At 49.2% G+C, this 21149-nt stretch overlaps 2 protein-coding genes across 7 annotated transcripts; one reads left to right on the forward strand and one right to left on the reverse strand.

Moving 5' to 3' along the window:
* The first annotated feature begins 9 nt into the window (after positions 1-9).
* On the forward strand, positions 10-12313 carry pik3c3 (phosphatidylinositol 3-kinase, catalytic subunit type 3). 4 transcript variants are annotated; one of them, XM_023825451.2, is made up of 26 exons: positions 10-453; positions 1604-1792; positions 2083-2226; positions 4263-4389; positions 4605-4631; positions 5004-5090; positions 5221-5316; positions 5833-5934; positions 6014-6118; positions 6480-6572; positions 6928-7113; positions 7200-7342; positions 7445-7523; positions 7710-7777; positions 7869-7974; positions 8045-8161; positions 8263-8394; positions 8619-8747; positions 8868-8937; positions 9412-9476; positions 9577-9661; positions 9874-9948; positions 10232-10400; positions 10550-10640; positions 11769-11894; positions 12041-12313. In XM_023825451.2, exons 1-26 carry the CDS (start codon positions 389-391, stop codon positions 12053-12055), a joined length of 2691 nt encoding a protein of 896 aa, XP_023681219.1. In that variant the 5' UTR covers positions 10-388; the 3' UTR covers positions 12056-12313. The 4 variants fall into 4 exon arrangements, with proteins under 4 accessions (XP_023681219.1, XP_023681221.1, XP_023681222.1 ...); XM_023825454.2 differs by having other exon boundaries at positions 11-453; positions 5863-5934; XM_023825453.2 differs by lacking the exon at positions 4605-4631.
* A 2700-nt stretch (positions 12314-15013) lies between these two features.
* On the reverse strand, positions 15014-21131 carry LOC111850999 (uncharacterized). Of its 3 annotated transcripts, none has more exons than XM_023825448.2 (9): positions 19889-21131; positions 19632-19696; positions 19403-19495; positions 18445-18565; positions 17316-17479; positions 16992-17176; positions 16619-16838; positions 16381-16499; positions 15015-15886 (listed from the first exon to the last, which is right to left on the reverse strand). In XM_023825448.2, exons 3-9 carry the CDS (start codon positions 19476-19478, stop codon positions 15380-15382), a joined length of 1392 nt encoding a protein of 463 aa, XP_023681216.2. In that variant the 5' UTR covers positions 19479-19495; positions 19632-19696; positions 19889-21131; the 3' UTR covers positions 15015-15379. The 3 variants fall into 3 exon arrangements, with proteins under 3 accessions (XP_023681218.2, XP_023681216.2, XP_023681217.2); XM_023825449.2 differs by lacking the exon at positions 19889-21131 and adding an exon at positions 19834-19846; XM_023825450.2 differs by lacking the exons at positions 19403-19495; positions 19632-19696; positions 19889-21131 and adding an exon at positions 18629-18688 and having other exon boundaries at positions 15014-15886; positions 18445-18513.
* Positions 21132-21149: the final 18 nt, after the last annotated feature.

Consider the following 21149-nt stretch of genomic DNA (forward strand, 5'->3'; position numbering starts at 1 on the left):
CTTAATAGATTCCAGAGTACAACGATCAATACCGTGTCCGCAAATACTAACGTGGATTGATATGAACTACTTTTGTCTGTAGAGGATTGTTGATTTTACTTGTGTGTACTGCGCTAAGGAAAATAACGCAATGTCCGAATAGATACTGAAGAAGTCTAAAATTACCGGGGGACGCGCAGTGTAAGCACTTTTGGTGATCGTCGGACTCGCAGTTCAGTATTTAATTTACTTTGGGGTTCAGTAATCCTTTACAGCACGGTTGACGGTGGAGATCCGGTGCTCCACGGCATCTTCGCACGGAGGCCTTCCAGAGACGCTGGAGACGGCTCTCCGTGCCGGGGATCTCAGCTGATCGTCATCTGCTCGTTTATATTTTAAATCCGCGACCATGGATACAGACAAGTTTAACTACGTCTACAGCTGTGACATGGATATAAATGTGCAGCTTAAAATGTAAGTCCGCCGTTTTGACAGCACGGCTTTGACAGCACAGCTTAGTCAAGTACGTCGCTTGGTCCGATGAACGGGTCTTTAGAGTTTATAAATGAGCAGGTTGGCTGTGTAAATGTATTTGTGACTGACTGTAACTATCTATAGTTTTTCTGGGTCATGCAAATGGTTCTTTAACAGAAAGATTATATATATATATATATATATATATATATATATATATATATATATATATATATATATATATATATATATAACATATTCAGCGCATTAATAGTAATCGGTCATGAGATCGGCATCTCGGTGCCTTTCTGTCTCTTGTTAAATGTCCCATTCATAAGCAACGGCATTCATATTAAACTGTATTTAATTGAAGTATCGCTTCCACTGGGGGAATTCCATATCCATAGGAGAAAATGCTCTGTTCGTGATCTTTTAAAAAAAAAAAAAAAAAATACACTTGTGGGTCTTTTGACTGTTCCTCATTCTCTGTGTGCTAATGACTGGTTTTGTAAAGCGTGTGTGTGTGCAGGACTTGCAAAGTTGTTCACAATGTAAGCGCAGATTGGTTACGCTGCTATTTCGGGCATCACTAACGGCATTGATGGCTGCATTACACTTCTGGTGATTTCCCTTAACAACGTTAATTCCGTTTTCATGTTGACTGTAACCACTGTTGCTGAGTTACTTGACTTGGTTTGTGGAGCAGTACCATTTTTAGACCAAGTTTCACAAAGCTCCTTCCTGAAAAGCCTCTAAGTGTACGTTGTCCATTTTAATAGGTACATCCATCCAATCACTTGATTGTGGCAGTTTAACATGTAGTTTGGGTTGTGGAAGATGACCAGACAGCCTGGCAAAACCTGCATGATTGCAGGGGATACTGCAAACACCACACAGTCAGAGCTGGGACCGGAGTCAGATTTTAAACCTCAGAATAGCGAGGCATCTTACTGTCATTTTGAGCTTCTGGGTTTGAAGGTGCAACTACTTCAGGCACTGAGTCTCTGTGATGTAAATTGTTAGCCAAGAGTTTTGTGGGCAGAGACCATCTGTCAGCATTTAAGGGGACACCTAGGTCTCAGAAGGAGGATGATGATGACGACGACGACAATGATGATGATGATGATGATTATGACCTCGTTCCTGACAGCGGCAGCCTGGAAGGTAAACGGGAGCAGAAGAGCTACAAGGCCCTCCTTCAGGATCCCATGCTGCGGTTCTCGGGGCTTTACCAGGAGACCTGCTCCGACCTCTATGTCACGTGTCAGGTGTTCGCTGAGGGCAAGCCCTTGGCACTTCCTGTGCGCACCTCCTACAAAGCCTTCAGCACGCGCTGGAAGTGAGTATGGACCAGAGACCTGTTCATTGGGCAGGCCTTCTGAAGCAGCCAATCAGAGTCAGTCAGGATGTGATAAAGGATACTGAGCTTTCATTGGCAATAAGATGTCGGTGACATGAATCATTGGTCTTGCACCTTGTGGGCGTTACGATTCTGAGCCTTGTTTATGTTGCATTTTGGGGAGCTGTTGTTTTCTATATCCATGTTAAGTGATGTGTTCTGTGTGTCGGATAGTAACACCACTTGTCCTGAATATGGTTAAATACTAGTTTCCGCCTGTTGTCCTCCAGTTGGAATGAGTGGTTGAGGCTCCCAGTTAAGTACCCGGACCTGCCCCAGAGCGCTCAGGTGGCACTCACCATCTGGGACGTGTACGGGCCCGGCCAGGCCACACCCGTGGGCGGGACCACCGTCTCTCTCTTTGGGAAGTACGGGTAGGAGTCTGCAGCTTCGCCGTTCACACTGTGATGCGGGGGTTTAACCCTCGTGTATATGGGACTTTGAGGAGTCACTACACACTTTGGGTCCGAACTATATATTCAAATATATACTATATTTGAATTTTGGTGATCAGTGATCATTGTTGACACAGCACAGCACACAGTTCTCAACAACAAAATGTGTTCTCTGTATTTAACCCATATGTGACATCATGACATAGCAGGGGGCAGCTAATTCAGCACCCGGGGAGCAGTGCTTGGGGGCGGTACCTTGCTCAGGGTACCTCAGTGGTGCCTTGCTGGTTGGGGATTCGAACCAGCAATCTCTCAATTACAAGTGCACTTCCCAACCATTGGGCCACCACTGTAAATCAAGCTGCAATAACTGTAACTGTACAAACTTTTATTGATTATCTCTTCCCTGAACAAACTGAACTTTTTCCGTTTGTTTAAAAATTATTTTATCGGAAACTACATTCAGCAGCTATTTTAATTCTAAGGAAAAAATGCTTGGAAAGTTAACATTATAAGAATATAAAATATATCCCATTTTAAGTAATTATAATTTAATTTTTTTTTTATAATTTAAATAACGTACAAATAATAATTTTGTATAATATTTCTTAATGGCTGATAGACAAAATATGCTTTCCTGTTTATGTATGTGTATTAGGGCTGGTTCATACTTCTCCGTACAAGTGCAGCACTCACACATCCGCTCTGCGTTTGCGTACACGGGAACGTTCATAGTCAAGACATGTACTTTGCACATGCGAACAAAGTGTTCTATTTATATTTTTATTAATATAAATTATTATTCTGATATTCCCTGCACACATACCACAGCAGTAATGTTTATGTCAGTTTCATATTTTACAAATTCAGAGAAGAACTTCTTTACACAGCATGTAGAGTATGGAATAGTCTTCCTGCTAGTGTAGCGGAAGCTAAAACCCTGGGTTCCTTTAAATCAGAGCTAGATAAGTTTTTAACAACTCTGAGTTGTTAAACTCTGAGTCTCCCCAAACGAGCTTGATGGGCCGAATGGCCTCCTCTCGTTTGTAAATTTCTTATGTTCTTATGTAACCAGCTCACAGGGTTGCCAACTTTGGTCAGCTGGCTGGCGTGAGATTTTCAATTTGAGACAAGTTTACACACACATGCACATTTACATTTATGTAACAGTTTACTTTTGTAAATAGTTTGTAGGGTTTTAAAACTACCCCAATGCTCGTCAAAAGCATCCATGTTGGTATTTAAAGTGGATGCCAGCGAATGGATTATGTGCAGTGTGTCAGAGCTGTGCATACGCTGCTCTGCAGACAGAAATTTGGAGTGCAGCAGGCGTTCGTCTACGGAGGCGACCAATGACCTCAAACTCATCATAAAGATTTGAGCAGACACGTGGAGAACAGTATGAACCAGCCTTGAGTGTTTGTACCTCCGCATGGGTCCAGTGATCAAATATATGGATGTTCTTTTTCCACAAAATAAGCTACATTGGGCAAAGATTGCAAAAACCACCACTAGATAATGCCCCAATTACACTCTGCAGTTTAGGGACAAAATGACAGTGGAGGTAATATGGGTGGAAAAAAGAGGTCAATAGGGGCAATCTTTGAATGTTTTTACTTTATTTCAGTGAAGTAACTGAATAATTCTGAAGGAGATGACATAATGGGAAGAAATACATTTTTGTTCAAGCACTGTTTACAAAATACAGACACTTCACTGGGTCGTTAGCGACCTGCTATGTTTTTGGCAAACAAATGACCACACAACATTCATTTTAAGCTATTTTGACATGAATTTGGTAGTAAATTGTTGCGATTTCGAAAGTGTGTTCCATTCCCTAGGAACAGCGTCCACACTGAATCATGTGACCCCAGGAGAGCTGTAAACTGGCATCCGGAGGCTTGTACACAAAGGGTTAAAATGCACAGTAGCTCTGGACCCTGAGCTCCTCAAGCCCTAGCATTCGCCTTCTCTAACATGCATGTTCTCTCCACTCCCGTCCCAAAAACACCCAGGATGTTCCGGCAGGGGATGCATGACCTGAAGGTATGGCCGTGCGTGGAGGGGGACGGCAGCGAGGCCACCACCACCCCAGGGCGTACCAGCAGCAGCCTGGAGGACCAGATGGGCCGCCTGGCCAAGGTAGGGGCCAGCCACGCTATTAAACTGCTCAGAACTGTGTCAGCAGTGTCACCTATGCCCACATCTCGGAACCCTTTGAAGAGAAGAACAAAGCCAGGACAACCTCCCCCCCCCCACCAAAAATATCGAGCTGTGTGTCAGTTTAAAGCCCGACGTGTCAGTGGCGTGTTCACTGCACCGTCACGCATCGAGGTTTAAATGAGTGTCTGTTCCAGGGCCCAGACCTGGAGGTACTCGGTGATGTGAGTATGCGGCGTGTGCGTGTGTGTGCGTGTGTGTGTGCGCGTCTGTCCACGATCGCATCGTGAGAACAGTGGGAATGCTGCCGTTCTCCAGCCGCACACGTCCGCATTGCGCGTGAACACACCCTTGCTGTTGAACGGTACAGCCTGCATCACGGATCACTTTACCGGATTACCGGTGTGAACATTAACCGCGCAGTGTGGGACTAACCGGATGGCTATGCGCTTGAATGCTGAGCTGCATGAGCGGGGACGGAGGGTCGAGGCGTGCCTTGTTCTGATTGGCCGAGCTCTGTGCCCGTCATCTGCACTGCCCTTCGTGTGGCTCTCCTGCCCATGACCCTACCCAATCATCTGTCTCTTTCAAATCAGCTGACCAAGGCGCATCGTCAGGGTCACATGGTGAAGGTGGACTGGTTGGACCGCCTGACGTTCCGTGAGATCGAGATGATCAATGAGGTGAGCCCTAGGGCGTATGGAGGTCAGAGGACATATGATGGCTTTTTTCTTAAGAGAATGATTTTTTTTTCTCCCTAGTAAATGGGTACATTTTTAAAGCCGTTTTTGAGTTTGTGTTTGTGTCGCTTAGAGTGAGAAACGGAGCTCCAACTTCATGTATCTGATGGTGGAGTTTCCCCGAGTCAGACTGGCAGACAAGGAGTACAGCATCGTCTACTATGAGAAGGTGTGTGTGTGTGTGTGTGTGTGTGGGTGTGGGTGGGTGATCCAAGTACATTACATTGTGTGGACCAAATATCGCCACAATGTAATAAAACCCTGTTATTTTGATGTTGCGGGGGTTATGAATAATAATATGAAGCGAACGTTTTAGTGAAGAATGAACTAAAACAGTTTTGACAGAGATCAGCAGATGACACTCTCTGTTTCTCATATGTCTTTAAACTTGAATGGCATTAGCATTTTATTTATTTAACAGACGCTTTTATCTGAAGTGATGTGCAATTAGAGTCAGCCAGTCCCTGGAGAAATTGTGGTTAAGGGCCCAGCTCTAGGGACCAATGGTGACATCACTCTGCCAAACCTGGGATTTGAACCAGTAACCTTCCCATCACAACCAGCATGCTCCCAGTAGGCCTTACCATAGGATCACTATATACAGTGATGATTGGGGTCATCCGATAAGGGGTCATGCTCTTTGAGTCAGTGTTCAAAGAGTGCGATTAATGATGTCACTACTCAGGTGTCTGATTCGTCAATTGTTCCTGCTCAGGACGGGGATGAATCTGCCCCCCTGCTCACCAGCTCCGAGATCGTCAAAGTGCCGGACCCTCAGATGTCCATGGTGAGACGGGGCAGCTTTGGGCTCGGGCTCTTTTGAGGGCACAGGATGACTTTAAAATGTCCCTTTCTGTGCACCGTAGGAGAACCTGGTGGAGAGCAAACATCACAAGCTGGCTCGCAGTCTGCGCAGTGGGCCGTCTGACCACGACCTGAAGCCCAACGCCGCCACGCGTGACCAGCTCAATGTGAGTGCTGTGCTGCGGGGGGAGAGAGAGGGCGCTTTCCCACCAAGTTCCGGGTTCCGGGTTCCTAGGCCGTCTGAACCAGGAACTTCTGTAGCTCCTGCCACTTTCATGTGTTTCTTTCTCATGGTACCACAGGAACTGTGACCTTTATGCTAAATAAGCAATGAGAGACACAAAAAAACTTCACACAATTTTACAGCTACACCTCTATGCTTTTCATACAAAACTACACTTATTTATATTTTATAAATGTGTTTGTAATTCATTGTTATATCAGGCCAGCATAATGATAAAAAAGGGGGGCAGTGGGGGGGGGGGGAGGAGGGAGAAGGGGTGCACTCATGGATCTGTTACCCCTCAGATCATCGTGAGCTACCCCCCCACCAAGCAGCTGAGCTCCGAGGAGCAGGACCTGGTCTGGAAGTTCCGTTATTACCTGACCACGCAGGAGAAGGTGTGTGTGTGTGTGTCTGTGTGTCTGTGTGTTTGTGGCGTCCTGCGTCAGTGTGGAGGTGCATTCTTTGTGCATGCTAGGTAACCATTTTAAATTGTATTACATTTATTTGCTTGTGCCTAAGTGCTCTGAGGACATCTGCTGCCCCACATTCTGTGTTTATAAGCCCCGTGTTTATAAGCTCTCAGTTTATGCAGTCTATGTTTATGTTTATATGGCTTGTCTGCATGTTTCCTGAAGGTGGGATGCACTGTTCCGCATGTGTAATGTCCCGAATGGCGTGTGCACCTGCCCCCCCCGCTCCGATAAAGCTCTGTCTGTCCCTAACACCCTGGACCCCCCCCCCCCCCCCCAGGCCTTGACCAAGTTCCTGAAGTGTGTGAACTGGGCGCTGCCCCAGGAGGCCAAGCAGGCCCTGGAGCTCCTGGGGAAGTGGAAGCCCATGGACGTGGAGGACTCCCTGGAGCTGCTGTCCTCCCAGTTCACCAACACCACCGTGCGGCGCTACGCGGTGGCCCGGCTGCAGCAGGCCGACGACGAGGCAAGCGGGCAGCGCGAGCGCGAGCGTCTTTATCTCATTTATATTCGGCTCCCTCTAACAGCTGCTCTTCCTCCCCTCCATCCAAGGACCTGCTAATGTACCTGCTCCAGCTGGTCCAGGCCCTCAAATACGAAAACTTCAACGACATCCAGGGAGGGCTGGAGCCTGGAAGCAAGCGAGACAGCCAGGGGGGCCTGGGCGAGAGCGGCACCCTCGGGGATGTGGACAGGTGAGGGCGCCAGTGAGGTACACGGGTGGGCTGATGCTTGACCAGGGATCTTTATGTACAACGTTTATTCACGTTATAATATAACATTATATATGTTTCTAGCTCACAAATTCTGACAGCCTCACCAGCACCCCCTAGTGCCCAGAAAGGAAAAGAAGGTGCAGACACTGAGAATCTTGAGGTAAGATCAGGAGGAGGAGGAGGTGGGGATGGAGAGGGGAAAACCCAGAATAAAAGACATTAAAGTTGAGTGGTTGGTTTCAAAACTACAGCAGAGTGTTCCTGAGGTACTTTCTGATTGGCGAGAGCAGTGTAACAGGTGTGTTACTCCAGCCAGTGTTAAATTTGGGCTGTATCTGTATCGCAGCAGGACCTGTGCACCTTCCTCATCTCCCGGGCCTGCAAGAACTCCACCTTGGCAAACTATCTGTACTGGTAAGGCTGTGTGGAGTCACTGGCTGCATTTATGCACCGGCCTGTGTATTTGATGAACTGCTGCAGTTGACATGGGTGTGCGTGTCGTCAGGTATGTGATAGTGGAATGTGAAGACCAGGACACCCAGCAGAGAGACCCCAAGACGCACGACATGTACCTGAATGTCATGAGGAGGTTCAGCCAGGCTTTGCTCAAGGTGCGTGTCCCGCTGATAGCGTGATGTTCGACCGAGTGAGATGTCCAGGCTGACTGCTGCTGGTCCGCAGGGAGATAAGAGTGTCCGTGTGATGCGGTCCCTCCTGGCCACCCAGCAGACCTTCGTGGACCGGCTGGTCCAGCTGATGAAGGCCGTGCAGAGGGAGAGTGGCAACCGTAAGAAGAAGGTAGGATCTGGCTGGGTGGGGGATCTTCTGTTTTTAATCCCACAGCAAGCGCTGTGATCACATGATCTGATGTTGATTCTATGCCGCCCCTTGTCTTTCAGACTGAGAGACTACAGGCCCTGCTTGGTGACAACGAGAAGGTGAACCTATCAGAGATTGAGCCCATCCCCCTGCCCCTGGAGCCCCAAGTTCGGATCCGGGGCATTGTTCCCGATACAGCCACGCTCTTCAAGGTAAGACGTCCTTTCTCACACTCCTAGTCCTCCTCTTCATCACTTTTCAGACTTCACTGCAACACAAACGTCAGAGTTTTAGAGGAAATTAAACAACCTGATGCATTATTACACTAAAATTGTACATAAACTAAATACTTCTGTGCAGAGAACTTCACTGCACACCATGTCCAGCCGTATAATATCCCACAGCGCTTTACAGTTCCTGGTGACACTCCTTTCAGAGCGCGCTCATGCCGGCCAAGCTGATCTTCAAGACGGACGATGGGGGCCTCTATCCGGTCATTTTCAAGCACGGGGATGACCTAAGGCAGGACCAGCTCATCCTGCAGATCATCTCGCTCATGGACAAGGTTGGTGCCGACGACCAGAGCTTCCAGACACCAATCACTCTATGGACTCCATGCTCCCTCAGCCGTGACCTTGATTGTAGGGTTTGCTCATAGTGCTTATTTACATCTCTGTGCTTTCAGCTGCTGAGGAAGGAGAACCTGGACCTGAAACTGACTCCATATAAAGTTCTGGCCACCAGCACCAAGCACGGTGAGACCTGAAGATGTGTTCTAACAATTGCCTGTACCTGAATCATTATCTGTGTGTTAAGGGGACATAAGGGGGTTGAGGGATCTGTGCTTGTTTCTAGAAGGTTACCGGTTCAAATCTTGTGGCTAGCAGAATACCTCCATCACCATTAGGCCTTTGAGCGAGGTCCTGACCCCAGCTGCTCTGTACTCTGGGTGATCCTGCTCTCGGACACCAAAATACTCTGACTCATGGAGAAGCAAACTGGGATATGTGAAAGGCAACAAATTCCAGTGTACCTGGTACAAATGTCAAATCTTATGGGGTGGTTTGCCCTTAACCCTCCCCTGCTCTCTGATCCGCACTTTAGACAGAAGCATCTAAATGAATTATATCCATCACATCCACAGAAGCCTTCCCCATTGTCTGAAAGCAGCATTGGCCTGTCCAGTGTGTCATGTGACCTCCGATTATTTACCCCTCGTCCTCCTACAGGCTTCATGCAGTTCATCCAGTCAGTGCCTGTGGCTGAGGTCCTGGCTACAGAAGGTAATATCCAGGTACGTATACTGCTGGGACCAGTTATGATCAGAGTTTGCTCCCCAGCCGTAGCAATAGCTAAGTATACAGTTTGGACTCAGTGCCTGGGTGTCTCCACAGAGCTTCTTCAGGAAACACGCCCCCAGCGACAAGGGCCCCTATGGCATCAGCTCTGAGGTGATGGACACCTACGTCAAGAGCTGCGGTGAGCCCCCCCCCCCAGCCGTGACCACCGGCTCATATTAGCCTCCCGCAGTCCAGTATCACTAGACTTCCTCTTAGGTGTCATTATGATGGGTCTCGCTATCTGGTATCCTTGTATTTGATAATTTTGAAGTGAGCTGTAGTTCAGACAGGTGTGGGAGCCGCCATGACGTGCAGTGAACGGAACTCTTGTGAAACGCTGTCTCCTTGTAGCGGGATACTGTGTCATCACCTACATCCTGGGAGTGGGCGACCGGCACCTGGACAATCTGCTCCTCACCAAAACAGGTGGATGTCCACCTCCTATCTCAGGCAAACAAACTGAGGTCTGCACAGTAAAAACCGGAACACGGTCTGGTCCCTGAGAAGCAGGATCGGCTCTTGCTGCCACATGCTGCCTTTCAGGAGCCAAACAGTATGTTCCAGGTTCTACATGCTGCCACAAACCATCGCAGCTGGGATTTCAAATCTGAGAAAGCAGTAACATTTCAACCCATGAATGAAAATATTGTGGTGGTCCATCCTTTGTCGGGACCCTATAATGACGCCCTCTTTCTGGGGTGCGCCTCAGGAAAGCTGTTCCACATCGACTTTGGCTACATTCTGGGCCGGGACCCAAAGCCTCTGCCTCCACCCATGAAGCTCAGCAAGGAGATGGTGGAGGGCATGGGGGGTATGCAGAGCGAGCAGTACCAGGAGTTCAGGAAGCAGTGCTATACCGCCTTCCTGCACCTGCGCAGGTGAGTCTGCGCAGCACGGCCACCAACCTTGTCCCTCGCCGCCAAACCTCTGCTGAATCTCAGAGGTTAAACCTCAAGACAAATAAAACCCGGTAGATCTGCCCCAGGGATGAACTCAGACACCTACCCAGGTCTCTCCCTCCCTCCAGGTATTCAAACCTCATCCTGAACCTCTTCTCTCTCATGGTCGATGCCAACATTCCCGACATCGCTTTGGAACCGGACAAGACTGTTAAAAAGGTGAGTGGGGGTGCAGGTCGGCCACCCCGGCCGATCCATTACGTGGCGCAGATAGATTAGCGGTGAGCTAAGGGAGGAATCGGCCATTGGGGGCAATAGAGGGGAGTTTATCATGAAGTTGCCCATGATGTTGTTCACAGTGGGCAGGATTCTCCAAAAAAGCCGTTTATTTCTGATATTGACGGAGCAGCATTGTCGCGTTTCGCATTGCGTGGATGACAGCTGCCCTGTGGCAGTTAGAGAAAATCCCCCCCTAAAGAGCGGGAAAACAAAACCAGAGGCGCTGGCGCTTCCTGGACCAAGTCGGCGTCGAATGTGTTAGTGTGGGCTTTGTGTACGAAGCCTTTGAGACCGATGGCATTAACGCCGCGCCGAGGGCCGGCGTCGGGTAGGTGAGACATAGGGAACTTCTGTGGGGCTTTTTATTAAAGACACTGCTACGTGTTTTCAGTTCTTAATTGTACTTTATTTATATTATGTAATGTGATCTGTTCAGTCAAAAGTTTATTGAAACTCACCCACCCCAAATTGCTGTTGATAATATATTAGTTAAACATACAAGTGTTTATCAAGTCTTTCGGGGAAAGGAAAATTAAAAAATCACTTCCTAATTTCAGTCATTTTTCTGACCTTAGCTCGTGAATGTACTTGTATTAGGAACTGAGTTTTAAAGTTTCTGTTTCCCCAGAACCCTTGATAAACACGTACATTCATAATAGAAATAGAAAATGGTGAGCGAACCTGATTTAATTTGCATCTCGATTGACTGGGTTAAACCGCTGCCAGGCTCTACAGACCAGCTCAGGGTACAAACCCTCATTCATTCTTAAATCCTACTGTCCACAGGCAAATCAAGTGCAAATCGACGTCTAAATGGCTTAATGTATCTACTTCGACAAATTGCATGTCGTCACACATGTATATGCCTGTTTGCATTCTCCTGTCATTTTAAAAGAGCTCTAACCAGAGTTAGAGTTGGGTGTCTTACTTAAATGAAACTGGCCTCAAGCTGTGAAATAGTTCCACGGCTGGTAATAATTTCCGGAAGGGCTCTCCTGCACGGCCCGGAAGGGCTGACTCACCAGCCAGCTCACAGCTAAGCGTGGGGGGGGGGGGTGCTTCTCACAGGTGCAGGACAAGTTCCGTCTGGACCTGTCAGACGAGGAGGCCGTGCACTACATGCAGAGTCTGATTGACGAGAGCGTTGGGGCACTGTTCGCCGCCGTGGTCGAGCAGATACACAAGTTCGCCCAGGTAAGTGCGTGCGTACACATTTGATAGGCGATTTCAGGTTTAAGAAATTCACTGTAACTGTGGCAGTCATTTGCTCTTAGTGCCTTTTTCCAAGTGTGTAACCAACCAGCTTTTTGCCTGCGTTTCACTGTCCCCTCCTCCTCCAGTACTGGCGAAGGTGAGCCGATGCCCTCTGGGCCGGCAGACGGGAAGCACCGACTCCCCCATGGGGATGCCGAGGACAGCCACCAGGGCGGCGCACAGGAGCCACCCACCCCAGGCCACACGCTCGCATGCCAAGTGGGCACCAACCGCGAGTGTGAGCAGACCCCCAAGGTTTTACCGTGACAGCAAGACTTACCTTTCTTGTACATATCTACTGACCCAAGCTGAAATGTTTACTGACCTGTCATGGCCAAATAAAGAGATGGAAAACGGCACAGCACAGTGGTGAGTTTGTGTGGGCATGTCAGGTTTCGGGGTTTTCATTCACCAGTGGACCGTCCACACTAGGGATGGCACGGTTCATGGAAAAAAAACCAAACCGTCCGGTTGGCTTGCCTCGGTTCGGAGCATGCATGCGTCGCACGGTTCGACGGTTCATGACATGCGCAATGTAGCCTCGTGCCCCGTATGTGACGTCAGTGTGTTTCCCTTTCGCGCGAAAGAATAGGCTATATGCACAGAGCGGTGTGACATAGCTGGCTGAAATTTTACCGGAACTAAGTAATTTCCGGTAGCCTTTCGTTTGCTGCGTTTAGCTCGTGTTTTCGGCATTACCACCCTGTCTCTGAAGAAAACATTTAAATTTCAGCCAACCGATAGCACAACATCTGAACACTGTTGTGCGCCTTTGTTGTGTGTCTTTATTTAATTTGTTGTGTGTCTTTACTTTGTTAAAGAAAATTAAGTTATCTGTGACAAAGCACTCCAATGAGTGTCATGCCTCGATCGTCCGCTCTTTCCGTGTGCCACGCCCCCTCGCTAACCCTGTGTGGATTCCCCGTGTTTACCAGCTGTTCCTGATTGTTGTCAAATTTGTCATTACTCCATTGTATTTAGTCCGCGTTTCCGTTTCTTTCTCCAGTCCAGTCATTATATTGTAATTCTGCTTTACCGCTCGTCTGTGTTCCTTTTGCTCATTAAACCCCGCATTCCCCCGATCCTAGGTCTCCTCGCCTCTGCTTCCCCGGTCAGCGTTGTAACAGTGAGCCTGCTTCCATGCTGCAATGTGAACATTTGCCATGTTCCTAAAAATTCTGTTTATTGCACAGTGTCTGACCACACAGACCTACAGGCTATTGCCAGATGATCATACTAGACATATCAACTGGACATATTTTGCACTATTACTGATTTTATCGATTACTCAAGAACATTCAATATAATTAATACCAATTTTTTTCGCTATATATATATATATATATATATATATATATATCGAACCGAATCAGGCTTAATCAAGATAGGTGATCTATCATTTTAACGATCCCCAATTAAATTAACCCCGTGGACCGGACAAATACAAAACGAATGATTAAACATCTTTTTGTATGTTTTCTAAATAAGACCGCGTGCCCATACCCACCTGTAATAGCGATTAAAGCGCTCTATTCTTTTAGCATTTATGTTAAGGCAAGACTTTTATTTTATTACTGTTCTGGGATTAATAATGTTTAATAACTTTAATAATGTGCTTTAAGTCAAGTCAAATTCAGTTTATGCATGATTACATGATATAACTTTTTTAATACTGTATCCTAAATTGTGGATAATTAAGCTATATGTCATACGCTGAAGTACATTTCTGGAGTGTTAAAGATTAAAAGAAAAAATAACAAGAACCGTACAGAACCGAAAACCGTGACCCTAAAACCGTGATACAAATCGAACCGTGGGTTTTGTGAACCGTGCCACCCCTAGGCCACACTGTCCCAGGCCAAGCAGCCCCTCCGTTCTGTTTCGGTTACAAAACAAAATGCCCCCCAAGAGCCGGAGGGAAAAGGTTGCGAGTTTCACACCATTGTTCCCAGGAAGCTACCCCCAGCCCCCCCCCCCCCCTACTAGGGGGTGCACCTGAAGGCACTGGTGCGGTGAGAGCACTTCCTGTCACCATGAGAGCCCAAGAGCACCACTTACTGTGACTCAAGGGATAGGATACCCCCCCGCCCCCATCATCTGACATACTACCCTGCCCTGTGGTGTAACGGGTGGAGAATCCCTGCTGTCATACCCAAACCCTCAAGTCCCATTCACCCCCACTGGCCTGTCAAAGAAATAGGGAATTTAAAAACCAGCCTCTCTTTCAAACATCACTCATCTTTTCCGGCTCAATCCGGTTCGATCTGCCGGGTTGCCATGTCACCCCGCCTGAAAAGCGAAACCCAGCGAGGGCCTTCCACTGGTAAACCACAAGGGCGCTTTGAAAAGAAAGAGAAAAAGCACCTCCTGCTTCAGCGCCGATAGCATGAGCATGACAGAGCAGGCTGTGAAGCCGCAAGCAGGGAGAGAGCAGCAAGCCGGCGCTGCTCCTTAATGGCACTCGACAGTGTGAAAGTCGACAAGCCCGCTTCGATTACACAAATGTGGACGTGAGGTAAATCCCCCCCCCCATGTTATTCTATCACATGACGCTCCTTGACTCTTTGACCTGATGAGTCTGCTCCTTCTCTTCACAAGTTGCCGTCCATCTGCCATTGATATTGGTGAGGGCAGCTTCCGAGGTGGTCACATGACCGAAGACTGCACCCCCCCCCCCCTCACACACACCACCACAGTTAATATCACATTGACCCCCGTGGGACAGAAGGCAACTACAGGACAGTGCAGCGTGGAGGAATTTTGTGTAAAAAAAGTAAAAAAAAAAAAAAAATGCAGGAGTCAGCAGCTGGCGTCCAAAGCCGGCTTTACTGGCCGTGTCGGGTTAACGGTCGCACCTTCGAGCGCGCGCAGAACCACGGTGCACATCGCAAACGCACCTTCGAGCGCGCGCAGAATCACGGTGCACATCGCAAACGCAAAGTTTCCATTTCCCCGGTCCTCGTTCACACTTTCCCATCATGTAGAAAAACAATACAAAGTATTTTCTATATTGGAGGGGCAGGGGCGGGGGGGGGGGGGGTATAGAGGGGCCAGGCAAATGCAAAGCACAGAATAATGACATGCAGAGGGCCGTGGGTGGAGGAAACTTGGGGGGGGGGGGTGTTGCTCAAATGCATAGCTGGCCAGCAATGTGCGGTACATCTGAGTCACATCCCCCAGCCCATTCATCTCTCACCATGGCACAGAGACCGTAGCCAGCACAGCACTGCCTGCCTCAGGCCTGGGGGGTGCGATGGGGGTGCGGGGGCAGGGGCATGCTGATCTGCAGTACATAATTACTGCTGTTACTGATCCAAAGGCAACACAAGCAAATGTAGGGGGGCTGTATCACACAGGCCCGTCCATGTCACCTGGTCCATTTTGGTTCCGATCTGCTTCCTATCTGTAAGTTACAGACCCGCGCATCAATCATCAGAAAAACAAAAGTCAACTGCAGGTTCCGTCTGGCCCAGTTCTGTGCGCTCTGCCAGGGGGGCAGCTTCCTTTATCCCAGTTGGACCAGAAAGGTGGATCCAGTCCTGGAGAGCCTCCGCTTCGGGGGGGGCCAGCCTCACCGAGCAGAGAGGGATGTCCCAGGGGCCCCCGCTCCCTAAAGGGAGTTGCCGCATTCCGTCACAGGGTGCCAAAGGGCCCATAGGGGATCCACACGGCCCCGCCGCCTCATGGTCCGGCAAGGGAACGCCGCCGCTTGCCTCCCAGTCTTCCCAAAACTCCTCACCCATGGAGTCTGGACAAAGCGGGTTGTCATAGTAACCACATGGAATGCTGAAGTCATCCCGCAGGGTGTCTGCTGCCGCGGGCAAGGCGGGGCTGGAGTTGGACACCGACAGGGACAAGATAGACAGGTGGTCTCCAGCACAGTCCTCCGGTGACATGGCCAGCTCCCGGGAGGAGAAGTCCTGCAGAGAGCCCTGCGACAGCCAGGGGGGACAGGGCACAGTGTGAAGGAGTATCACAGACACTCAGCCACATGCACACACAATCACAGGCATACACAATCACAGACACACGCATACACAATCACAGGCATACACGATCACAGGCATACACGATCACAGGCATACACGATCACAGGCATACACAATCACAGGCATACACAATCACAGGCATACACGATCACAGGCATACACGATCACAGGCATACACGATCACAGGCATACACGATCACAGGCACACAGCCACATGCATACATGATCACAGGCACACAGCCACATGCATACATGATCACAGGCACACAATCACAGATACACAATCACAGGCAGTCACAGAAACGGTGTGATTGCCAAGACAACGTTTCACTATTAATTGGGGGTCTGTGACTGCCTGCACACCACACACAGCCCCCACCCCCACAGTGCTTGTTAATGTGTTAATGAGGTCATGATGTGCCAGGACGACAGCACACCAGAGGTCTGGGGAGAGGGGACTCAGTCGACGGCCAGTATCTTCTGAAGAGGAAGAGGATGGCTGCAGAGATGAAGAGTATACCGCAAGCCCCCAGAGTCAGCAGCAGGGGCTTCAGCACTACACAGGAAACACACGCGTGAAAACATGGCCGGAATCTCCCATTCGCCCATTCAGTCAACCCAGAAACAGCCCCTTTTGTTTTGGCCCTTTGACTTTTACAGAGGGAGGCGGCCCACCTGTGACCCGGGGGGGCAGGGAGATGCAGCTAGGGGCAGCCGTGGCGCTGCCCGTGAAGTTGGCCACCGCACAGTAGCTCCATCCCTCCTTCAGATTCTCGAATTCAAAGCTCACCGGCTCCTCCATGACCTGCAGGTTGTGTGTCTGCCATGGGGGCAGATGGAGGAGGTGATCACAGGTGGAGGAGGAGGTCGCTGGAGCACCAGAGAACTCCAGAGGCTTGGGAGAAGAAGGGCAAGGAGGTAAGAATCCGAAGCTTGAGGACTCAGCCCCCAGAAAGAGGCACAGTTCTACACTATACTGACATAATCGATGATGTAGTGATGCAAGAAAGCAGGAGACCAGCTAGGAAGATGGGGGCAGTAGTGGTACCTGGTGTCCGCAGGGTTGGTGCACCTCATATACCATAATGTCGGTTGTGGGCTTCATCACCGTAGCAACAGAGCAGGTCATTTTGTCTGGGCAGAGGGACTTGCTGAGAGAGGTGGGGAACCACAGCTCTACTCTCAGCCAGCTTCCATTGAGAGACAGGGTAAGGGAGGGGGCGCTGAAGACCACTGAGAAGAGAGGGTAAGGGAGGGGGCGCTGAAGACCACTGAGAAGAGAGCAAACCACCATCAAGCAGAAGGGAGGGACCCCAAGGTGAGAGTCCATTTCTGCAGCCATTACGGTTTGGGTTTTATGGGGAGAGCTTACTCAGATCAACCTTGCCCTGCCACGTCCAGGCTGGATGCTCTCCAGGCGTCGTCCTACACAGCTGGATGAAGTTGTACAGGGCTAATTTGGTGAAGGCCTGTGAGAGGTCACAGCTACGGGAGGTCACAGCAGTGCACTGCGTCACCTTCTTCCACCTGGGCTTTCTGAGGGGCAATCAAAGGGCGATGGAGAAAATGATTCAAATTCAATTTCAGATTCAAATGATGAGCTTTTGTCAAGTTGGGCGCAATGACGCAATCGCTGTTACCCCAGGCGAAACCACAGACTCAGCAAAGCCAGCTCACTATCTGTCAGAGCTTGCAAAGATTGTATCCATCCGTCTTCCATAACCACTTAAGCATTACAGGATGATAGTAAGCTTGGGGGCAGAGGGACACCCTGACTTGGGTACGAGCCCAAACTGGCACTTAATCTGAAGTTTATTTGTTTTTTTCTTATTCTGCTTGCATCACAACCAGCAGATTAATGATATTACTCAGTCACATTAGTCTTAGAGGAGGGAGTACCTGAAAGCGAAGACTGATAGGATGGTTAGATTAATAACTCTGATAAAGTATTACACCCAAAAGAAGGCTTCGCCGTTTGAATTGAGACACTACAAGAGAAAGAGCAGATTAATCACAGATGACTCATCTACATGATTTTGTTTCTGAGGTTTCTGCAAACCACAGATGAGATGCTCTCCGATCGCGACCTGACTTCTCAGCTCGTGCATTGCTCCCTGAAATGTCTCCCTGACATTTGCTGACCTTAAGCATCGACCAGAACTAATCTGAACAGGGCTCTCCGGCTTGCAATTTGGCGAAAGGGGGTCTTCTGTACAGAGAGGTCTATAAAAAGACAGACTGACAGACAGGGCATATGACAGGGGGTCCTGGCACCTAAGACCCTTTTTGTTGCAGACTATTACAAACGTCTTTGAAAAAAGTCAGGAAATAGCAGGGGTTCCGTTCAGCCCAGCCTACATGGCTCTTCCTGTCCAAAAGAAAGCTCTTTATATGTCCGACAGCACTTTTGCCTCTGACACATCAGCCCAAATCATATTGAACAGCAGAAACAGGCAGGCACCCACAGCCTTGGTCACACGGTCTCACACGAACACACTCACCCCTGCGTGCGGGTCTCGACCGTGAAAGTGGTGTTGGGGGGCATCGGGGGGCATTCCCAGTGCAGGAAGCTGCCCAGATCCAGAGTTTGGAGCGTCACATTACACGGGGGTAGGGAGAAACCTGGGTGTCACATACGGCCACAAAATAATGAGCCTTCAAACAGGAAGAGCACTTCACACGTACCTCATTCAGCTCAGGCTCTTATCCAGCGCTTCCTAATCCGGTCCTCGGGGACCCACAGCCGGCCCACATTCACTGGTAGAGAGCTGGGAGGCAGCAAAAACATGGACCGGCTGTGGGTCCCCAAGGACTGGACTGGGAAACACTGCTCTGATCACTTTTGCTCCAGCTCCACTAATCCAAGTGTCACATTTACTAAAGCTTCACATTATTTGATCAAGTGTGTTGAGAAAATGAATACTAAAATGTTCTTTTTTTGTGGGCTGCAAACTATTACACAAATTATAATTACATTTTTAAGAATGAGGCTATGTAACAGGTTATGTCACAAAACAAACTGAAGGAAATAGCCGTCAAACGACATGAAATTTCTGGACGGCACAGTCAGTGCTAAGTAATTACAAGTCTCTGCAGGACAAAGCCAGCATGAATAGACCAGCCCATTGCCAGCGAGTCCGGTTCAAGTCACATGGGCCGGGTAGCCTAGCCAACTGTCAGTGCTAAAGCTAAGGGGGGTATCCCTGCCCCAGTGATGCTGACTTTCACTACACCTATAGGTAAATCAGGGAAAAGGGAATCCCCCCTGCTGAACTACAGTGCTGTGAAAACCAGAGGGACTCCTCTTCCTCAAGCGACTATTTAGCGCTCCATTATAGCTCTTAAACATCCCCCTCCACCCATTCAGTTAATCCAGCAAATGATGAAACAGCGAACTTGGTAAACAATCTAAGGGAACTTTCCTGAGCAGGATACAAGCGTTAAGGGAGGAGTACCCACCTGGCGAAGAGGCGTCCCCATGGACACTCAGGGCGAGGACGTGCAGGACAAGTGACACGGCTCGGAGGATCGTCATGGCAATAACCTCTGCTTCTACCAAAGACAGGGAAGGACAGAGTTATGAAGAAGTCGTGTTCAGTCATAACATTTGGGCAGCAGCAGATGTGAAAGGATCTATGGTATACGACAGTGTATTCAAGGGGTGCGGCGAGCGAGTCTGGAGACTAACGGCAGAAAGGCAAGGCGATCCATCACAGGCCACACGCAGATACGGTACTCGCGCTCTCTCGCCACCTGGGAAAGTGACAGAAGGACACCACAGTGATAAGGAAAAGAGAGAAGCCATGAGGAGGTGCAACGGCAGATCTTCCTTCCTCTTTGGTGTAAGAGAGAAAAAAATAAACTGGAGGAAACGAAGTCTCGGAACGCACAGCTGTGCCGAGGTTTTGATGGACAGCAATGCAGAAATGCCCTGTCTCTACGTACCTCCTTAGTCTGCATTGTGTGCGCTCAGGGCCATCTGAACAATGCAAGCTCTTAGGAAAATTTGCATAACTGTAAGTGTAGGCTAACAACCAGCTGTGCTTCAGCGTCCACTTATGCGGTGCCCCGCACTGCCCCCTGGTGGACAGAAGCAGTTAAGTATTATACAACTACGCGATGAGTCACAACCGAAGTTTAATAACCACTCGCACACAGACACTTAACATTCAATAAATTTATTTGACATTTTCTTCACTAGGAATCAACACTTGGTTTAAAGCTGGCAATTCAATTCCAATAATAATAATACATTAAGTGCTTTGTGGGGGGGTGGGAGGGGGCCTGGAGGAGTCATTGCTGGGGCCAAACGGGGAGGGGCTGGCTGTACAGAGGCAGGGTCTGGGGCAGTGGCCCAATCGCATGGGACAGCTAGGGGTACGAGCCAAGGCTGGGGAGGGGGGAGCTGCTGGGTTCATGGGCGCTTCCTCAGTTTCCATGCCTGATCTTGTGCTCTGATGAAGCTCATTAAGAAGGTACTGAAGACCATCAGCCCTAAAGAATATTCAGTCAGCCGTCTCCTCACTCCTTTCCACTCTGATCACAAACAGGCCCATTCAGCAGCCAGCAGTTTCACAGGCAAGCATGACCACCGCCGGCATCACCAGCAGGGGGCAGACTTCTGGGCCGGCTCACAGGTTTGCATTTCTGTGAAACAATCAGGACAGGAGGGGGTGTTTCCAGGAAGGCTGCTCCTCAGTTTCAAGGAATGGGAGTCGTGACTCAGCTGCATGTCTACCTGGGGGGGGGGGGGCTTGGAGACAGAGCGATGGCGCCGCACCCCCTGCCGGACCGGGAAGAGCGTTACCCGTGCTCAGGTCCGCAGAGGGGGGCCTGAGAGGATGGCCGCCACAAACGCCTTACTGCAATCCGCACTAAACACTAAAACATCACTTTCTATGGTCAGACCCAGCGCATGAACTGCAGGTCAGCTTCCCCGTTCCTGCTCAGCCAGGGAGACAAATCACAGGGAAAAAAAAAAACAAAAAAAAAAAAAAAAACCTAACCTTCCCCAACGGCAGAGACTACAAACACCACCAACCGCTAACGAGGGATGCTGGGATTGATGGCCCATGTGGTCCATCCCCCTCACACATGTGAGGCACGCAGGACAGGCTGTACATACATGTGCACAAACATACGAGTATACGAGGACATCTGGAATAATGCGGCTTCCCGGATAAAAAAAAAAAAAAATAAAAAAAAA

This window comes from Paramormyrops kingsleyae, chromosome 12, assembly GCF_048594095.1.
Source record: "Paramormyrops kingsleyae isolate MSU_618 chromosome 12, PKINGS_0.4, whole genome shotgun sequence".
Classification (NCBI taxonomy): Eukaryota; Metazoa; Chordata; class Actinopteri; order Osteoglossiformes; family Mormyridae; genus Paramormyrops; species Paramormyrops kingsleyae.